Here is a 20,480-nt window from a genome sequence, read left to right as displayed (position 1 = left end):
AACTGCTCTCGGAGCCACAGAGAGGGAGGCTATTAATGCGAATATTATTCATGCCAGGAAAAATAGCCAATTACCTTCCTATAGAACCACTCTCTGCCCAGTGAGCCAGTAATTGCAACATCTAACATTCATCACAGAGCTCTGAAAGCACTCCGGGAATAAAATACTGGCAAATGGATGGACTTGAAAAAGACAGGGGAAAAAAGTAAACTTAAGGCACAGGATATTCAGAGGGTGTAAAATGGCTGCAGGGAATCCATGCCCACTTACCCCTCAAGTCCTACAGGTGCAAGGATTTGGCTTTGTCTTATATCCACTCTATTTTATGTTTTAAAGGTCCGTAACTGTATTAATGTAGATGTTTAATAAACTGAATAGTAAAATAGGTTGTGACTGAGGTGGGGATACTGCCAAAGGGGCTTCCTTGGTGTATAAGAAGGTCAGCTGTGCAACTGTGACACAAGTAAGTTCTTGCATTTATTTCCCGGGTTTACCAGTGAAACAACCAACAGAGGGGAAACCCATCCTCCCCTTTATCCTTTTCCTCCTTGGAGGAGGAAGAGAAGACAAAGTCCTTTCAAGAGCTGCAGGGCATTGAATATGTTTGCTCTGCTGGACTGAAGGCCACATTTCACTCCCTGCCTGTCCCCGGGTGCTCCATGGACAGCATCTAGAGATTTGTCAGTTTTCTCAAGATTTATTAATGTTATCAGCTGCTGAGGCCTCCAGGAACCCACAGGCTCTGGGAGATGTGCTCTGAGGCCTGTGAGCAGCACCTCTTCCCCACAAGCTGTGTGGGAATCTCATCCTGATGAGGATGCCTTTCCTACCCAGCAATGGAAGGGTTAACTGCATGTGTCAGAGGACTTGGCTCAGTTGTTTGGGGTTTTCCCTGTGTAGCCAGAAGGATAATTTAGCTGTGTGTCTTCAAAATGCTGCGGTTTTGCACCCTGTAAAATGTCTGTCCTTTAAATTGCTTGGTGAGCACCAGCCCTCATTTATCATGTCAGCTGTGATCCATGGAACAGCAGCAGCCTCGCTCTTTCCTGAGGACTAGCCCGCCCTTCTCTTTGAAGGAAAACAAATCTGTGCCGAAATTGCTGCTGCCCTGAGTTTGCTTTTTTGCCCTGGAGTCTCACAAATACCCTTTAGGGTGCTCCAAAGGGATTTTTCTCTTTGTTCCATGAGTGCAAAAAACTATGCTGGCCCATATGCAGAGATTTTGGGTCAGCCATAATGTCACATAAAATATAGGTAAAGGCAAACCTGTCAGAACAGGTAAGCTCGCAAAATAGCGTACAACTGTGCCAAATTGAGACAAAATTGTAAAGGGACAGCTTCTCCCTCTGCACTGCTCTTTCCCAGGTGCCAAGGGTCACCCATCTGCTCATCACAACACCCAGGGCTGTAATTCCTGCTGCCAGGATTCTCTGCAGCCACGCCCACACTCTCGTCTTCACACCTTTGTGTGGAGACAGCTCCCTTCATCTCCCTGCCAGCACCCGAGCTGCTGAAGAGCTGAAAGAAATGGCTTAATTGTATATTCCTTTGGACTGATTTCCCTACACCCTGACTCTCCTGTGGCACAACTTCTGTAGGCCAGCGCTACCCTTGTGTGAAGGGAACAGACCTGGCAGGATCTTTCTTTGGAAAGAAAAAAAACCAAACAACCCCACTTTCTTTTTCTTTTTTTTTTCCATTTTCTCTCCCAGTCCCCCTCTGAACAGCTCTGCTTGACACAGAAATTAATGATAAATCTCAAGCCTCTTATTGATACATATACACACACACACACACACACACACATATCTATATATATATAAAGCAGTGGAGTTATGTCTTTGCCGTGACCCCTTTCCTCCTTCCTTCTTTTTCTTTTTCTTTTTCTTTTTCTTTTTCTTTTTCTTTTTCTCTTTCTTTTTCATTTTCATTTTCATTTTCTTTTTTTCTTTTTCTTTTTTTCTTTTTCTTTTTCTTTTTTCCCTCCGCGGAGCCCCGAGCGGGTCGATGCGGCTCGGTGCTCGCTTGGCCACGCCTGTGGCGGGGGGGCGGAGCGGGCCCGGCGCTTTTCCCGCCGGCGGCGCGCGCGGGCCGTTAGCGCGGGCTGTTACCGCGTCCGCGCGCTCCCGTGAGGCGATGGTGGGTGTGGGGCAGGGGCACCGGACGGGACCGGACCGGGGGGGGGGGGGAGGAAGGGAGGTGTCTGTGCTGGGAACCTCCCGGCCCCTCACTCTATGTGTGTGTGTGTGTGTGTTGTGTCTCTGTTGCAGAGGAGGAGCCTGGCCCCCAGCCAGCTGGCCAAGAGGAAGGCGGGCGATGAAGATGAGGAAGAGGAGGAGGAGGGCTGGCGACCCCCGACGGTGAGCGAGGGGCCCCGGGACGTGGCTCTGTGTGTGCGTGTTCTCGGCCCCGTGTGACCCCGCAGCCGTGGGCAGGGGGATGCGGGGCGGGGCTGCATCCGAGTCACTCCCTGGTGCCTGAGCCTTCCCTCATCCTCTTGGCATCAGGCCCCCGGTTTATGCTGCCGTAAAACTTTGTGTCTCGGCGTGTGGTTGGTGGAAGAACTTCGCTGGGTACAGGTGGTGCGTCGTGGTTGCGGGAAAACTTCTTCCTGTGAGAGCTTCCGAGTGCTGTGTGAAAGGAAGGGTGACTGGGTAACTAGGAATAGGTCAATGTTTAAGACAGAATGTTGCATCTTTTTGTAACAGGACACGGGAGGATCAATTTCACCGATTATCTGTAAGAAACAGTAAAGACCTCGTTTAGCCACTAGTCCCAGCCCTAATCCTAGTATACAGTTATGTTTTATGTCACACAGGTCAAAGAGTCTCACCTAATGTTTTCTGTGTCAAATCCATTTTTCTGTGCCAGCGGGTGGTTGAAACCATGCTTCACGCTGAAGAGGACTGTGTTAAATCAGGAAACAGATCATTGACATTTATTTTCATGCTTTTCTAAGTGTTTGAAATGTAGGGTTCAGTGCGAGGCCTTTCACCTGCATAACACCAGGTGCCATGGAGCCTCTGGGGACTTTGATGTCGTTTGTTCCATGCTACTGACCTTTCCTTTTCTTAATTCTGCTTTTTTTGGGTGACAGGACAAATCTTAGTGTGGACAAGCCTGCCCTTTTACAGGTTAGAAGGTGGTAGTTATTTTCTTAACTAGGAGAATATTTTAAGCTTCATATAAATTAAACTTTAGGGCGCAGTGACCTTGGTGGCGTTGCTGTGTGAGCCCTTTGGCAGCAGGGGTGAGTGATGGCTGTGTGGGCTCAGAGCTGCTCGGCTGCCTGGGCGATGGAGTGTGTGCTTTGGTGCTTACTGAGTGTGACAGCAGAGCATCTTCTGCTCTCCCCAGCTGCCCCTGAGTTGTTCAGTTGCGATTCTGTTTTCCAGAGCCGGAAGAGGCAGAAGGCAGCCAGTGAGACGGAGAGTGGAGAATGCTACAGGTCGCCCTTCCGCAAACCCTTGGCTCAGCTGACCAACAGACCCCACTGCCTGGACAGCAGTCAGCACGTGAGTGGGGGTTGCTGCTGGCACACACAGAGCTCACTCAGCAACCAAGTCCAAGTGCCTCCGTGGCCCCATTTAATCAGAGGTGTTATGGAAGTGCCACGCACACACAAAGTCTTTTGGAGACGCTTTTTGCCAGCTCCAATCCTTCAATGTTGATGGAGGTGTGGGGGGAGAACTTCCTATAGTGAAGTCCTGGGTGAGGTTGTTCCATGGGGCCCTGGTGAAGGACAGTGCCCAGAGATGTGAGTTGCTTTCCACCCAGGTGGGTCAAATGCTGTGTGCCTGCCTGGTTCTCTCTGGGCTTCCACTACTGGAGACCAGATGCTGGACTGGCTGGGTGCTTGCTGATCCAGCACGGATGTTCCTGCAATGGTAACCCAGCTCCTTTACAGGAAATGAGTTGCCTGACTGAATTACCAAGGCAGGGGAAAGCAATAGCTTTTAAAGAAGTGAATAAAACCAGTGGATTTAGGGAGATGGGAGCTATGAAAAATCAATTTCATGTATTAGAAAACCCAAAGGAAAACAGTTTTGAAAAGCAGAACTGGTGGAGGAAATTGTGCTGGATTGTTACTTTCTTCCTTTTGGATAGTCTTGAAAGTAGTTGGAGTTGAAGCTTGAGTAGATTAAATAGAGGGACTCCAAGTACTTGGCAAAACTGAGTTCTCAAAAAATGTCCTGGACTTGCTCTCTTGAGCAATCTCTGATTTCAGACTTCTGAAATGTGGTTTTTTTCTGGATTCCTAGGAGGCTTTTATCCGCAGCATTTTGTCCAAACCCTTCAAAGTCCCCATTCCAAATTATAAAGGTAAGATGAGGAGGTTTAAGGATTGTCTATGTTGGCTGACTTGATTAAAACAGATGATGCTTAGGCCTGTCAAATATATCTGTGGGGATTATTGTTATTTTTTGCACTGATGCATATGTTCCAGAAATCCTGACTTAATTTTGAAAGAAAAATACTGGCATATTAGCAAAGTCTTCATATTTCTTACTAGTGTTTAGTTTGGATAATCCTACATTTCAGAATTGGATTTTGTAGTCTTACTGCTATGTATTTGATGTACTGCCAGGAGATTTTACACCATATCACAAATACAAAAGCAAAATGAATTCCAAGCCACGAAGGTTTATCATTTAAATAATGATGCTAACAGACAGAAGGCTGAGGTGAAAAAGATTGTATGTGCCAGTTTTATTTCTGCTTGGCCTGGTGTGTTCAGCCTCAAGGTGATCTTCAAAACAAGATCATTTTGAAGTTCAAAGCGTCAGCTGGTTTGAATCAGTGAAACATAAGATCTCGGAAACAAATGGGCCTTTTCATGTCCCCTGCTTCCCCTTCACCCTCCAGCTTAAAAACACGAATGCAGATCAACCAGTTTCACTCAAACTTTTGTTATAAAAATGTTTTTAAGCAGCCACTGAATATGGAATGACAAGCCCCAAAAGAATTTGGCAAAGCTTGCTTCTGGAGAAGCGGATTTGTCAGGAGGCTCAAACAGAACTGTAACTGGCAAAGCGGCTTTCTGTGGCTGTTACCTCAGTCTCTTAATTGGGAAAAGTGGCTGTTTCTTGTGCTTGCTTTCTTGTTGTGTGTGCACTGCTGCCTCAGCTTGTGATACACTTCTGTTTTGCAAGGAGCTTTAGCAAACAATGGACAAATAGACTGATTGAATCTTTTTCAAGCAAAATCAATCCTGGGAGCACAGTTGCCTGAGTTTTGATGGGAAAAGGGATTTCTATGTAGGTTGTTGTGTTCATCTCCATTTCAAAACTGTGACATCAAAATACAGTACTAGGGAAAGGGACTCATGCTTGGTTTCTACTTTTCACAGAAATTGGCTCCAAGGCCAAACATCTACTATTGCTCAGCAGAGAGAAAATAATACCCCAGAGCAGGTAGTGACAATATGATGCTGACTGTGATACTGTAGAATTTTGTCACTGTTAAAGATCAATTCCTGACCTTGCATCAAAGATACAACTGGCTAAGACTGGGTTAGGTGACCCCAAAAGAAGATTTCACCCAGCTTATTCTATATGTAGGAGTGTATTTGTTGAGCTGTTGAGATGTACATTCTGGAACCCTCCTTGGCTTTCAAAAAATCTAGAACAACCAGTGCCGTTGCTCCATCTTTGCCTCTGTTCATTCGTTCTGTTTTTTCCTGCCTCTGAGCTTCCCACTGTGTGCTTCCAGAGTGCTGCCAAACAATGGCCCTGCTTAGGTTTGCTGTCTGCACCAGCTGTGCGTGCACCTCCACTCCAGCACCCAATTAATTCACTGTTCCTAAGTGTAATCAGACTCTGCTGCAAGGCTCTGCTTGCTTCCAGGAAGATGTTGTTGTTTGAGTTGTGCCTTTGTTTACTTTCAGGGCCCCTGGGCTTGCGCTCGCTGGGTGTCAAACGGGCGGGAGTGAGGAGTCCTCTCCATGACCCATTTGAGGATGGAGCTCTGGTTCTGTATGAGCCCCCGGTGCTGAGTGCCCATGACCAGCTGAAAATAGACAAGTGAGTCATCACCTGGCATGAATGCTGTAGCTCTGGCTTCTTTCTGGGTGTGGGTTTATGTGCTTTTCTCCCAAATGTGTTTGAGCTGGGGTCTGAACATCAAGGGGGAGTTTGATTCCAAGTATTCTGCCTGGATTGGTTCAGGTGTGGTTACAATCAAAGAAGGAATGTACCCATGCTGGATTGTTCGGGTTCTTTCACTGACTTTTCCATCTCTCATGCATCAAAAATTTAAACCTGTTGCAGGGAATGAGCATACACATACGGAGAAGTTGCTTAGAAAATATTATGGTTTAGACGTGTGTCAGGAAACATCAGCATCTAAGGACAAGCAAAGGGACATGACTGACAAATGTTAGGCTGCCTACTGGTTTTTATTCTGAGGTGGTTTCTTTTGTGCTATTGTTATAACTTAAAAAGGCTGTCAACTGGATCTTCATGGACAGAGAGGGGGTTTTCTCTCTCCAGAAATGCAATTACAATATTGTTACAGAAGCAAGAAAAATAATACTGACTTTTTAACTGTGTCTCGGAACCACATTCTACCCTTGTTTTAACCACAGCCCACATACATGGTTTCACTGATGTTTTAGACTGTGGGTCGGTCTCTAACTTGATTCTCAAAGCAGAATTAATCCATTTTTCACTTTCTTGTTTGGAGTTGCTTCGCCTGTGCCACAGGGGAGTCCTCAGTATAACAGTGAGATTTAACAAAACCTAAACATGTGCCGAATTCCTTAATCACACTCTCTTCTTTCTTGACCGCCTCCTGCAGGGACAAGGCACCTGTCCATGTTGTGGTGGATCCTGTCCTCAGCCATGTTCTACGACCCCATCAGAGAGAAGTAAGTTTTCCACTGGGACCTAAAGGTCAGAGAAAAGTTAAGTTTTCCACTGGGACCTGAGGATGTGGCTGGAGGATTTGGTCCATTTCAAAAAGCCGCAGTTCTTCTGCTGGAGTTGTAACAGGTTTGCATAGGCCTCACAGACTGACAGTCTAACAGGCTCCAGTCTGTTGCAAATACAAAGTGAAACATTTGTTTTAAGCATCCTCTGAGAGGCCTGAATGCTGCCGATACTCCCTGTCCCTTTTCAAGCAAAGAGTCAGGGCTGAAAGTCCTGCCTTTACTTACCTTGAAGTCTGGAGATGTAGCTCTGCTGGGTGGAATTTGGTGTGGAAGGTGATGGGACATAGTTGCAATAAACTATTTTGCAGCCCAGTCTTGAGTCAGGCAGGGCAGACTGTCCACCACCTTTTTACTGCTCAGCAGAATTGATTGGATCTGCAAGTCCCTGAGCCGGGAAGCACTGAGGCTCCAATTTCTGGTACCATGGTTCCCAGCAAAGTGGAGAGTAGGTTCCTACTTCAGTGTGCTTTTGGTAGGTGTGAGCTGTCCCTGACCTATGCAGACTTGAAATTCGATAGTGGAGACTGCCAAAAAACATTTTCTGTTGTAAATATGTGCGACATTATAATATGGCAGCAGTGGGTACAACTCTCCAAATATCTGATATAGGCTTCTGGACAGCTCGAAGTTCATCCCAGATGCAGTATATTATCATTTAAGCCTGGAGGCAGCACAGATGGAAGCTGTGATTGCTGATCTTGCAGGCTAAGCAGGTCAAGCTGGATGTCTCCCTGCTCGGGAGATCTTCAGATGGGTCTGAGAGCATTGTAGGCTGCTCATGGCTTGTAGTTTTATCTTGGATTTCGTACTGAACCTGTGTCTCAGTGTTACGCTCACGTCTGGCTACATAGCTGGAGGCACTCTGGTTTTGGGTAAGCTACTGCCTGCTGGTGCTTTTGTCAAATAATCAAAGTTATGTTGGTGTCCTAGGCACGCTTTTTTTTGCCAGGTAAATATCGATGATAAAGCAGTTTCTGCTCTAGTCTGATTAATAGGTCTCTGCCTGCTAAGATTCCTATGCTGCTTTATTCAGCTGATGCTCCTAAATGGTAGTACAGCTCTGCTCCAACTTTATTGTGACTTTTGCCCAGGTGCTGGTTCTGCAGCCAAATGAAGTCATGTAGCCAGTAATGAACTTCATGTATGTTCAACTGGCTTAAATAAATTCCATTAACCTGTAACTAAAGGCCTAAGAAAGAGAGAAGGAAAAGAACTTGAAAGTGCAAGTCAAGGTGCTCCATCTTCAAGTCCTAAATAGTGGAGTAGAGAGGAGTGATTCCTTACAGCTGTGTTTAGCTTGTGTCCCACACTCCCTGCTCCGTTGGCACAATGCAGGTAGCTTGTACCTTCCCAGCACAATGCCCTGGTTTTCTCTGACTCTCTTGTCATCACATGCTACATGAACATTTTGCAGTTTGTCTTTCTCTTTTTTTTTCCCTTCCCCCCCTTCCCCCCCCTTTATCTGTCTCAGTGATGTGTCAGAGCCTAATGCAGAGCTGAGCTCTTCTCCCACCATGTGACGTGGGTTATAACCTCAGCCCTGTGTCTTCTCTAAAGCTAAATCTGCTTTGGACCTTGAGCCCCCAGGTGAGTCACTGCTTCTAAGCAGAAGTGATGAAGGCTGATGATGGTATTTTGGGAATTAATCGGGCAGCAGAAACAACTCTACTCACTCTGATTCTTTAAAATTACCTGATTGGGTGTTGTTAAGATGATAAACCTCTTTGAAATGATTAATGCATGTTAGTTCATGGCCAGACCCTGTCTAATGCAGCCAAGGGTAGAAATTTCTGGGAATTCATGTTAGGAAGCTCATTATAATTGTACAAGTAAAATGTACTGAGATTTTATGCATGTTATGAGGTACATGTTGGCACCGGTAATGCTGTTCCACTCCAGATGTGGTGGCATTCTAGCTGTGCCTCGGGTGATTTCCCTCTGTCTCATTAGAACACTGCATGTCCCCAGGGATGTGTGTGCTACACAGATCTGCTGTTTGTTGTGCTATTGGTCCTGTGCATTGTGGTAATGAAATTGTCACTCTGCTGATGTCCCCATCCTGCTCTGAGAGAACAATTTTTTGGCAGGGAGTTAAATTCCTCTGGGACTGTGTGACGAGCCGGCGGATCCCTGGGAGCCATGGCTGTATCATGGCAGACGAAATGGGGCTGGGCAAAACTCTCCAGTGCATCACACTCATGTGGACGCTTCTCCGGCAAAGCCCGGACTGCAAGCCCGAAATCGAGAAAGCCGTGGTGGTGTCTCCCTCCAGCCTGGTGAGAAACTGGTACAATGAAGTAGAGAAATGGCTGGGGGGAAGGATCCAGCCACTGGCCATTGATGGAGGCTCCAAAGAAGAGATTGACCGTAAACTAGGTACAGAAATGTTTGCAATCTGTGCGTTGGGCTGGTTGAGGTCAAAATCTTGCATTGGAAGAAGCCTGCAGCAGCTCATGTGAACATCTCTGTGCAGTCACTGGATCTCTGCACACTGATGGCTGTCTCTCCACTTACATGTTTAGATCAGACCCTTGCATGTTTGGTAATAGTTGATCTTTTGGCATAATCCAAATCTAGTCAGGTATTATAGTAGTCCCAGTGCTCTTATTTTGCTCCAGCTGGAAGGCAGGAAAGGAGGCAGAAGGGCCATGGAAATGGGAACAGTTTTGGGGAAGGAAGAATGGGTATATATGGATGGAAGGGTTTTCCTAGATTTTTAAGACAAAATATTTGATTGTTTGACCTGTTTTCCTCATCCTTCTTTTTTTTTTTTTCCTTTGTTCCCTTCCCATCTGCAGTTGGCTTTATGAACCAGCGTGGCCTGCGAGTGCCTTCACCCATCCTGATTATCTCCTATGAAACCTTCCGACTCCACGCCGAGGTGCTGCAGAAGGGCAGTGTTGGGCTGGTCATATGTGATGAGGTATGGGGGCACCTTTAAGGAGAATCCATTCCTGGTATTTTCTCAACATCTGGGTGAGACTGGATCTGCTTTCTTAAAAGGCGACTGGACAGTGGGAAATAAGATGTGGCTGTGGACAGCACCCATTCAGGTGTTTCAGGGGTTCTAAGTAATAAAATCAACCATACTGTTGAGAGTGTGAAATGGGAGATGGTGTCTTCATGAGCCAAGATATGAAGAAAATCCAGTTGGTGGTAACTGTGTCCACTTGTAGGTGTCTGATAGGTCCTACTACTAGGGCCCTCTCCATGTGAAATATGTACCAGAAAGGAGGTCCATGCCTGTCTCTGACTCTGTTGGGTAGTGCCCTGGCTTACTGGTTTTCATTCATTGCTGTGTGTCTTTGTTAAAGTGGGAAGTACTTCCTGTTTGGCCTGGCCTCATGTTCTGCACAGTAGTTTTTAACCTGTCTCTTTGGAGCAAGAGGTTGGACTGGAGGCTTCTGAGGTCTCTCACAGCCTAAATAATTCTGTGATTCAGCATGCTCTTGTGAGTAGTGTTGGCTGCTGTCAGCCATTATATCTGGCATTCTGTGCTTGTGGGTGAGTTTGAAGGATACTCCCATGGCATGACCTTCTTCCTCTCTCTGTACTCTCATGCCTGGAGCAGAGGTAGGAGAGCTGGGTGAGGAGTTACTCATGCTGCTTGTTCAAGAGGAGATGGGGCTGGCTTGACTCCCTGCGCACTGGATCGAGCTTTGCAAAGCTTTTGTTGTCAAGCTCTGCTTTCACATGGCCAAAATTGAGTTGTTTTTTCATTTGTCATTCCCTACTTGTGGTTATAGGCAGTGAGAGCCAGAGATGCTTTGGAAGTGTCCTCTGCCTCCTTGAAACGATCAAGCTGGGGCCTGGCAGGGGTTGAGAGGATTAATTAAATGGCGGTGCCACCCAGTGGTTTGGCTTTGTAATTGCCAGAGAGAGGGTTAAACAGAGCGAGTATCCCCAGAAATGTAGCTCCCATAAACCTTTTATCTGCCAGTCTGTGACTGCCCCCACCTCTCAGTGCCCCTGGGATGGGACCAGCACCTAGGGAGTCTGGGAACCCACATCCTTGGCCATGTGGCTTCTGTATATTTCCAATAAATACCTCTGGTGCTGTCTGGCACTCATAAAAAGCCTCTTATCACTTGTGCTTTATCCTACACAGCATTCAGATGCTAATAAAGTTTCTCTTCCCAGGCATGAGAAATTGCACCTGTATTCAGATTACCCCTATAAGAGGTGAAGAATCTCTCTTTATTAGTGTGCAAAGGTCTGGCAGTCCTCTACATAGGTGGTCCGAGAGGCTTGTGATCTTGACCTTGGGTGGAGCAGTTTTACTGGTCCAGAGTTCAGTGCTTGTGTTGATAGCTGAAAACATTCCCATCTTTGAATAGGAAACAGTTCCTAGAGTTATACTGTGCGATGGTTGTTACTTTCATAGTAGACTTTCTTGTCTGGGTGGAGCTCAGATATTCCTGGTCTTGGAAGCTTGTAATGTCTTGTTCCCTCACATAATGGCTTCTTCAGGTTTTGCACTAGATCCTTGTCTTTGAAACAAGTCTGTTGCAAGACTTACTCCACTACCAGGAATGGGAAAAGTGGTGAGATGCTTTTTATCAGTGCTGATGAGGCTCTCCAAGCTGCTTCCTAACAGGGCCACTGGATTTATCAGCCTTATTCCTCTTCTCTGTTTTTCAAAGGGCCATAGACTGAAGAACTCAGAAAACCAAACTTACCAGGCTCTCAACAGCTTAAACACACCTCGACGAGTCCTTATCTCAGGCACCCCCATTCAGAACGACCTGCTGGAGTATTTCAGCCTGGTGCACTTCGTCAATTCGGGCATCCTGGGTAAGAGATCAATGTGTGGAAGATGTGAGGGAGGGGCAGGTGCTGGCCAGGCTTCTCTCAATGCCAGCAAAAGCAGCAACTGAGATGTTGGTGAAAAGTCATGTCAGGGGCTTGGAACTAGATGATCTCCAAGGTCTTTTCCACCTCAAACCATTCTGTGATTCTATGAGACTTAGTCTCTTCCTCTTTGTAACCGGAAAGCCTAGGTCAGGGTGCCCTGTTCTAGAGGCCGTGTATAATCTGATCTGTTTCAACAGGGTTGTAAAGCAAAGTACACCAGTTTAACAGGTGTTTTGGAAGGGGAATCAGAGTAAAATAAAAATGTGAAACTGAGTACTACTGTAAATGATTTCTTTGTTGCTGTAACTCGTCACCCATGATTGTCTCAGGTTGTTGGGCATTCAGTCCAAGAGGCTTCTCATTAATTCCAGTGCATGCACAACTCTAGTTAAACATAATTCATCAGATTCTTAGTCTTGCAAGCAGAATTTGGGCTTAATCTTTTCCGTTCAGCTGTTCTGCCCCCAGGAGTTCTCAAGGAAAGGATGGAATGGGATAGTACATGTTCTACATCTGCTTTTCTCATGTGCTTCAAATTTGGGTAGTTATTACAGGAAGCTGATGGGATTTCACCTGGCCCCCTTGACCTGTACTTTGGGCAAGATGACTCTCCCTGTACTTGCAGCTCGTGCTTTCTGAGATGAGGTTAATGGTGTAACTACTGCAGCAAAGCTGCATGTACTCAGTAGGTGTTTTTCCCACTTTCAGCCTGTGGCCAGTAATAAGCAACTGATTACAGATAATTTTAGAGCAGGCACAGATAATGCCTGTGCTGTTGTTTGCAAGGACAAAATCTGGGAATAAAAGTATGGCTGGAATGTGAGCAAAAGCAGTATGTGCCTAACTGTTGAAGTAAAATCATGTAACTGTTGGCTTTGCACTGTTGTTAGAGTACAAAATGATTCTCTGTTGTACTGATTTGCCTGCCTTGTTGGAGTCTTTCCTGGCTAGAAAGAAAAACAATCTTATGGATGGGATGAGGGTTTGTTTTATCTGCTGGGCTCTGTGCTTGGGGAGTGATAACTGGGGCTGTGGGATGCTGATCAAAGGTTCTTTGGTAGTAGTTGTCACCTTTTCACTTCTGTTTTATACAGGAACTGCACAGGAATTTAAAAGACATTTTGAAATGCCCATCTTGAAAGGAAGAGATGCAGATGCAAGTGAAGCTGAGCGACACAAGGGAGAAGAGAGGCTTAAAGAGCTGATCAGTATTGTGAACAGGTGAACTTCATCCCTCTTCTCTTTGCAAGGCTTTTGCATAAGCCCTTTGCATAAGCCCTGCTATCTTTCCAAATTACAGTAGCTGTAATGAATTCTCTTGCCTGTTACATCTATTCAGCAAGTGATTGTGCAAGTATTTATTGCCTAAGAAATCCACATAGCATGGAGCTTTTGTCTGCTAAATGGTACTGACATGGCACAGTCAGCTGCAGTCACCCCCAAGCAGTACTCTCAGGTACTGAATTATTATTTGACTCCTATGTTTCTGTTTTTCCTGGGATCTGAATAATCAGGCAGCATCCTTTTATTTATTTTAAGATAACTACAAGTTTGGGCTGGATCAGACTTGAGATCCATCCAGCCCAGATGCTGAGTAGCAGAAGGAGAATAAGGAATGTCACTCAGTTGTGCTGTTGATTGCCCAAGTCACACTAGAGTCCAGCTAACACTTTAATAGTTGTGTTGGCTGTGTAGGGCTGATAGGAGACTACAAGTGTCAGAGATGGGACTTCTGATCCTCAAGAAGCACCTCTGTCATGTGAAGCGCTGTCTTATTTATCTTTGGTTGATTTGTGGTATTTGTTTTAACCTGGTGTTTTTTCATGAATACAACCAATTTATCCACATCTGCTGGCAATTGCTTGGCTGTCTCTAAGAACGTTCTAGAAAAGACTTGAATTCTCAGCACTGCTGGTGTCTTCAGTTCTTTATCTGATTTTTTGTTTGTGGGTTTGGTTTGGTGGTTTTTGTTTGGTTGGTTTTGTTTTGGTTTTTTTAATCTGATCTTTTTCAGCCATCACAAATACAATCCTGCAGTTTATGGTCATGGTAAATTAAATTTCACACTGAGTATAGTCACTCCATAGAGACAGTCCTGACCTTGACTCAGATCAGCTTGTAGAAGCCTAAGGAAAAGGAAAGGTTGGGAGGAGAAAAGCTTATTCTTTCTTGAAGTGCATTTATTTCTTTTTATAGTTGATGGAAAATGGGTGTAAAAGTGTGTTCAGGAATGCCTGTGCCTGGCTCTGTTGAGGTCTGTGTCCTTCCCTTTACTGTGCAACAGTCATGATACACAAATAGGGAAGACAAGGCACAAAAGTAGTGGCAGATGAATCTGCTGAATTCGGTAGGAATTGCGAATGGGACAGTGATGCAAAGACTTATAGAATCATGGATGTAAGGCTGGAAGGGTGCTGGAGAAGGCATCTAATCAGTCTTGCTGTCCTAAGGTAGAAGGTGTTAGACCTAGACCATCTCTTAATCCCCACCCAGCACTGAAGACCTTGCAATTTTCCTAGGACACCTTTTCCAGGGCATTGCTCTCTTTGCAGTTAGAAAATGCTCTTAATGTGTAACATAAATCTTCCTTACTGCAGTTTAAGCCTATTACTTTTCATCCTTCTGCTTATGGGTTCAGAGACCAGATTATTCCTTTATTTACCAGCCTTTGACTGATTTTGGGGTTGTCATATATCCCTGCTGTCTTTCTTCTATAGGTTTTGTAACATATTTTTGATGCTTCCTGGCAGAACTGGGTTTCTGCACCTTTTACTCTGTCTCAGCTCAGCACTTTTTCTAGTCCATTCCACCTTCCCGAAGTGTGGCAAAAACTGCTTCATGGGGCATTTCCAGAGCCCCAAAGGAGATATATCCTTTTCTGGAATCTTGGGCCAGGCAATGAGCCCATCTTGGCCAAGGATGGCTACTGATTTATTAAATGGGGAGTTGCCTGCCTGTACTTTGGGTTATGCCCCCGGTTTGTGGTGGTTGATTCTTGTCCTTGTTTGCTGTCCATGCTGCTGGTCTGTTGTAGCTCAAATTGCAAATGCTGTTGGTAGTCTAAGGAAGAGCAGAGATTCTCTTGTGACTGAGCTCTGTGTAGGTGGAATCATGTCTGATCCCTCCAAATCTCATGAACCACGTTTGGAAGCCTTGCAAAGACAGGGGGTTATATGAGGCTCTGTAATACATGTGGGTGGTGGGTGTCTGGCCTCTGCCATGTGTTGGACAGTCACAGACCCATGGAGAGAAAACATCAGAGGGACTGTGTGTTGACCACTTGAGGAATAGTAGTGATAAAACAGTCATCCAAGCATCTGATGGTAATGTCTCTCCTTGCAGGTGCTTAATTCGGAGAACTTCAGACATCCTGTCCAAATACCTGCCAGTGAAGATTGAACAGGTGGTCTGCTGCAGGTACCAAAAAGCATTTGCTGTGTCTGGGAAATAGTGGAAGCAGTAGGAAGGACTGAAAAATAGCAAAAAGTCCTTCCATTCTTCTGGTGACTGCTTCCCTCTAGGAATGATGTTGTAGGCATTGGCAATGTTGCTTTTCCTCCTGAAGCCACAGCCCACAACTGGTGGTTCTGCCAGCCAGCTGGTGAGCTCTGGGCAGCTGTGTAGAGCAGAGCCCTGGGCTGTGCAGTCTCTGCAAGCTTCTCTTCCAGCTCTGGCAGATAGCAGTGCTCTACCAGCAGCCTTGGGGGCTCTAAGCTGTCTGTGCTGTAGCTAAAAAAGCTGAGCTGAAAGGAACTGTGTAGATTGAGCAGGATGGGTTTTTGTTTGGCTGCAGACTGGGGCTGCAGAGCTCTTGTTGTGTTTCAGACTGACACCTTTGCAGACTGAGCTGTACAAGAACTTCCTGAAGCAAGCCAAGCCAGTGGAGGAGCTGAAGGAGGGCAAAATCAGTGTTTCATCTCTCTCTTCCATCACTTCCTTGAAGAAGCTCTGTAATCGTGAGTTGTTCACTTGGGTTTGGGTTTTGCACTGTTGGTGGAACTTTTTTGGGTCTCCCTTGTGCACACCACAGTCTCTGAGCTCTGTTTATTCTCCAGATCCTGCTCTTATCTATGATAAGTGTGTGGAAGAGGAAGAAGGATTTATGGGAGCCCTGGACTTGTTCCCTGCTGGCTACAGCACCAAATCTGTGGAGCCCCAGCTTTCAGGTACTGTGGAACTCAGCAGTACAGATGTGCTGCCTAACACAGGCAACCATGGGACTGTATTTAACATCTTACCAAGTGCCCCCTACAAGATCTGGAATTTGGGAATTCTGCTCTAGCTTTTTCTTTCTTTCCTTTTTATCCAGGCAAGATGCTGGTTTTGGATTACATCCTTGCTGTTACCAAAAGCACCAGTAATGACAAGGTGGTTTTAGTGTCTAACTACACTCAGACACTGGATCTATTTGAAAAGCTCTGCAGGAACAGAAGGTTTGTCTTGGGTTTTGCTGGTTTAATCCTGCTAGATTTGACTTGTAGCCTATGCTGTAAAAGAACTGGCTATTTCTACACTTTCTATCAGCAGGAACTTGTGATCTGTCTTGTAGCTCAGGTGTTCCTGAATTGGAACTAATGTGGCTTGTGCTTTGTCTCCTGGGGTCACTCAGCAGAAAGTCTCTGGCCCTCTGCTAACGTTTCTAAAGCCCATTCTGTTGTTATAAGGCCGATGGTGACAGATTTTTCTGTTTTAAGTAGAATGCTCTAAAGATAGCAGCAGTCTGATTGTAGTAAATGCTGTCTGTTCCAGGTATTTGTATGTCCGCCTGGACGGCACCATGTCCATTAAAAAGAGAGCAAAGATCGTGGAGCGATTCAACAGCCCCTCGGTGAGGAGAACCTGCCAGATGGGAGCAGCTCTCCTGCCAGTTCCGAGTGCTGTGAGTAAAAGCATGGCTGCCTCTGTGCTCTAATCCAAGCCTGCCTTTTTGCAGAGCCCCGAGTTCATCTTCATGTTAAGCAGCAAAGCAGGTGGCTGTGGTTTGAACCTGATTGGGGCCAACAGACTGGTGATGTTCGACCCTGACTGGAACCCCGCCAACGACGAGCAGGCCATGGCTCGCGTGTGGCGGGATGGCCAGAAGAAGATGTGCTACATCTACCGACTGCTTTCGGTGAGGCAAACTCCTCTCCCCTCCTCAGCATGGAGCTCTGGGTGCCAGCCTAGACTGCAGCTGCTCTGATTGGGGCCAGAAGGGAAAGAACTCTTTTGTGTTGGTGACCAGAATCGATTGGAACTTAATTGCTTCCTGCCCTTAGATGTGTTGCCATGGAAAACCATGAAGGTTCTAGCTGGAGGGTCATTACTGCAGCCCTTGGTTTCTAGCAGTGGCTGGCTTCTGAGAAATAGAAACAACTGTGGTTTTGCAGATAAGATGTTCCTTTGAAGTCATTTAGGCATCTGACTTCTTTAATTTCATGGGGTGGCTGATGCAGAAGTTGCTGTTTTTCAGCCAGGCTGCAGTCTGTTTCAGTTGGGTGTACGTGTACTTAGGAAACAGCAAGTACATTCCTGGAATTACCAGCAGCATTTGGGATGAGCTGCCAGTGAGCAGGTGGGATAGCTGCTCTGTAGAGGAAAACCATGAAGGAGACTAATCTTTTCAGGCTGCTCTAACACTTTGTCCAGCAGTGCCAGTAGTGATTACTGCTTAGAAGTGTCCCCTCTCTGCCCTTGTTCACCTCTCTCTCTTTAGTTCAGACTGTGGGATATTTTTGTTTTGTTTGGGAGGGGGAAGTTGTTGGGTGGTTTTTTTGTATGTGGTTTTTGGTTTTGGTTCTTTTTTTTGTGTAAGTTTGGGTTCCGTGGTCAATTATTATTTTTACTTTGAGAAAACAGACATTCTTTGCCCATCTTTTCTTAATGGAGTTCTTCTCTGACCTGGCTGCACTTGGAAGCAGGGAGCTCCTTTGCTTTTAGAAACAGGAAATCAGTCTGCAAATCATGACTAATCACCCCGCTCCTTGGTACACATTCGTTTGCAAAACAGACATGTTGCTCTTAGATTTTTGCCTTAGAAATGTAGCATACTGAGCTTTCTGCACATCTGCTCTAGAAGCAGACATCTCCCTCCAGACAGGATGTGATTGATCCGTGTGTGGGTGAACCAGCAAATAGTGCTGATGGTGTCACCCAGGGCTAGACCTTGTTGCTGCTTCTTGGGGAGATTGTGGTTGGGATTTTTTGTCAGGGAGCAGCTGTAGCTGCTCAGCTCCTTTCCCTTCCTTCTTGTCAGCACAACCTGGTGCAGTGTGTGACCTTTAGCCACGAGTGGCAGTTCCACCTCTTCCTCATCCATATCTCCACTGGATCCACTTCTGTAGCCACAGGGAAAGACAAGCAGAGTTGGGTTAGATCTGCAATAAAACAGATGTGGTTGGAGTGCAGCTACTAAAACTTGCCTGTTACCTGTACTGGCGAGGCACTGAGTGATCCTGACATCTTAGTGCTGTTTGATCTGTGACACCTTCCCAGTGTAGTGCTGCTTTAACACCAGTGTTCCAACTGTGCTTCATCTCTGACTCACCTGTAGACAGGGACCATAGAGGAGAAGATATTCCAGCGCCAGACCCACAAGAAGGCCCTGAGCAGCTGCGTGGTGGATGAAGAGCAGGATGTAGAAAGGCATTTCTCACTTGGGGAGCTGAAGGAGCTCTTCACGCTGAATGAGACCACCACCAGTGACACCCATGACAAGTGAGTATTCTGAATGACTAATGGCTGGGATAACAAAAGTTTGGTCGTGTAATTCAGGGGTTTCCCAGGCAGCAGGAGGAAGTCCAGAGAGTGAGCCTCAAGTGGTTCTGCTTCTGAAGCTGTTAACCACCTAGACATGAGCACTTTCTTGCTGTCCTCCCTTTTTGTTGTCTAGAAAAGCTGTGCTGGTTGGACAGGTGAGCAAACTATCTTGTAGCTGCCCGTTTTGGAGACTGAAATACTGCAGCTAATGAAAAAACTGATCAGAACTGTTCAAATTGGTGGAGCCTATTGGTTCTTCCTTGCTGCTCTCTTCCTGGTGGTCTGTGGTCTCTAACTGCTGAACTGCTTTCATACCAGGCCTTCTCCACTGGCTAAGAATTTATAAAGCTGTTCTGGGAACTAAAAGAATCCTCTTCTCCATTGTCTGCCCTTCTCCCCCAGCCCAGAGACCTGTGGTATTATAGCCACCAGAAAGAGGGGACAGGGAGTGCAGGAAAATGCTTCACTGTGAAAATTAAGACTCTTAGTTCAGGCAAGAAGTGAAGGGGATTAGTTTTAAGCTGACTCAAAGCTTAGCTCGGGGTAGGTATCCATTCTGCATGGCAACAGCCCTTGCTGGCAGGGCTGCTGCTGCTCTTTGTCTCCTGAAGTGACAGCTCAGTAGGGCCTCTCCAAAACAGCCTCAGTACATCGTGGTGGCTGTGGTGGGAGCCAGAATGGAGTGTTTTGGAGCATGGTGTGCTCTTCGAATTCAGGAGTCCTGATGCAATACTAACAGCAGCAGTCACTTGAGATCTGCCTTAAGCAACATCCCACACCTTTTAAGAGAAACTCCTCCTGAACTTCCTCTGCGTCCTGCTGGACCATTTAACCATGTGCAAACATGAAGAGCAACTGCCATTAGAAACAGAACCCCAGGTTTTCAAACTGCGAGTCACTCCTTATCTGTCACACACACCGGAAGGTAGTTGTGTGTTTAAATGAAATGCAGTAGTAATTCAGAAACTGACAATCCAGCTCCAGTGGAGTTAATCCAAACGTTACGGGGCTGCAGTTTTAAACAGCCCCTGTGCTGAAGCAGCAGAGGAGCCTTGCACTGACTGCCCTTGCACTGCCCTTGTTGCAGGATCAAGTGTCGCCGCTGTGTGAACGGGCACCAGGTCCGGCCCCCTCCCGACGGCTCCGACTGCACCTCGGACCTGTCCCAGTGGCACCACTGCGCCGATAAGCGGGGCCTGCAGGACTCTGTGCTGAAGGCTGCATGGGATGCTGCTGTCACCTTCACTTTCCATCATCACTCCCATGAGGAGCAGCGAGGGATTCCCTAAGAGGTTACTGTCCCCTGTGGGGGCAAGGGCAGGCTCTGTGGCAGCCTGCCTCACTTTGATCCCTTTCAAAGAAAGGGACAGTGGGCAGCTGTGCATGCTGGACTTTGTGTGGCCGTGGGACAGCAGAACAGTATGGCTTCAGAGTGGCTGGAAGGCCCTTGGCAGTGTTCAGTCTACTGCAGCAGCAAGGAGTCCATGGCTTTTTTTCTCCTGTTGTATTGTGTGCCTGAAAAACACCCCCATGGGAACTGGGAATAACGGGACCTTCCATGCTTGATCAGATTTAGCACTGGTTCACTCTAGGCCTTTGGTGTCTGTGCCTTCTACTCACCCAGGTTTTGTCTTCAGGTTTTATAGCATTTGATGTGCAGTCAAGTTTTTTTCCTTGACAGCTCCGGCTTACAGCTGCTGATCAAAACTTGCAGGATCCACTTTGCTGTGAAATGTGAACCTTGCTGATTACTTGGGAACAAGAGGATTTTGTACAAGGGAAAAAATTTTTAGCTTGTATGTTGAACATCTGGCCTGAAAGATCATGCAAGCAAGGCTCTATTCCAGTAACTCCATTTCTAAAACCACTTGATTTGTTATGGGCAGGATCCCCTGATCTAGCAGTGTTTTAATGAGATCACATTACATGACAGTAATAAAATTCACAGTTTGGTACA

General features: G+C 46.3%; 1 protein-coding gene across 3 annotated transcripts; it reads left to right on the top strand.

Moving 5' to 3' along the window:
• The first annotated feature begins 2,054 nt into the window (after window positions 1-2,054).
• Window positions 2,055-20,478, top strand: RAD54L (RAD54 like). Of its 3 annotated transcripts, XM_039555900.1 has the most exons (18): window positions 2,055-2,139; window positions 2,271-2,360; window positions 3,396-3,515; window positions 4,263-4,323; window positions 5,888-6,023; window positions 6,799-6,868; window positions 9,019-9,307; window positions 9,730-9,854; window positions 11,575-11,725; window positions 12,880-13,006; window positions 15,128-15,202; window positions 15,611-15,741; window positions 15,841-15,951; window positions 16,095-16,218; window positions 16,535-16,613; window positions 16,719-16,898; window positions 18,318-18,481; window positions 19,611-20,478. In XM_039555900.1, exons 1-18 carry the CDS (start codon window positions 2,137-2,139, stop codon window positions 19,810-19,812), a joined length of 2,238 nt encoding a protein of 745 aa, XP_039411834.1. In that variant the 5' UTR covers window positions 2,055-2,136; the 3' UTR covers window positions 19,813-20,478. The 3 variants fall into 3 exon arrangements, with proteins under 3 accessions (XP_039411834.1, XP_039411835.1, XP_039411836.1); XM_039555901.1 differs by lacking the exons at window positions 2,055-2,139; window positions 2,271-2,360 and adding an exon at window positions 2,563-2,582; XM_039555902.1 differs by lacking the exons at window positions 2,055-2,139; window positions 2,271-2,360; window positions 3,396-3,515; ... (1 more) ...; window positions 5,888-6,023; window positions 6,799-6,868 and adding an exon at window positions 6,936-8,518.
• The last annotated feature ends 2 nt before the right edge of the window (window positions 20,479-20,480 follow it).

This window comes from Corvus cornix, chromosome 8, assembly GCF_000738735.6.
Source record: "Corvus cornix cornix isolate S_Up_H32 chromosome 8, ASM73873v5, whole genome shotgun sequence".
NCBI lineage: Eukaryota > Metazoa > Chordata > Aves > Passeriformes > Corvidae > Corvus > Corvus cornix.
The sequence above is the reverse complement of the archived record's forward strand: the minus strand, read 5'-3'. Positions and strand labels throughout refer to the sequence as shown.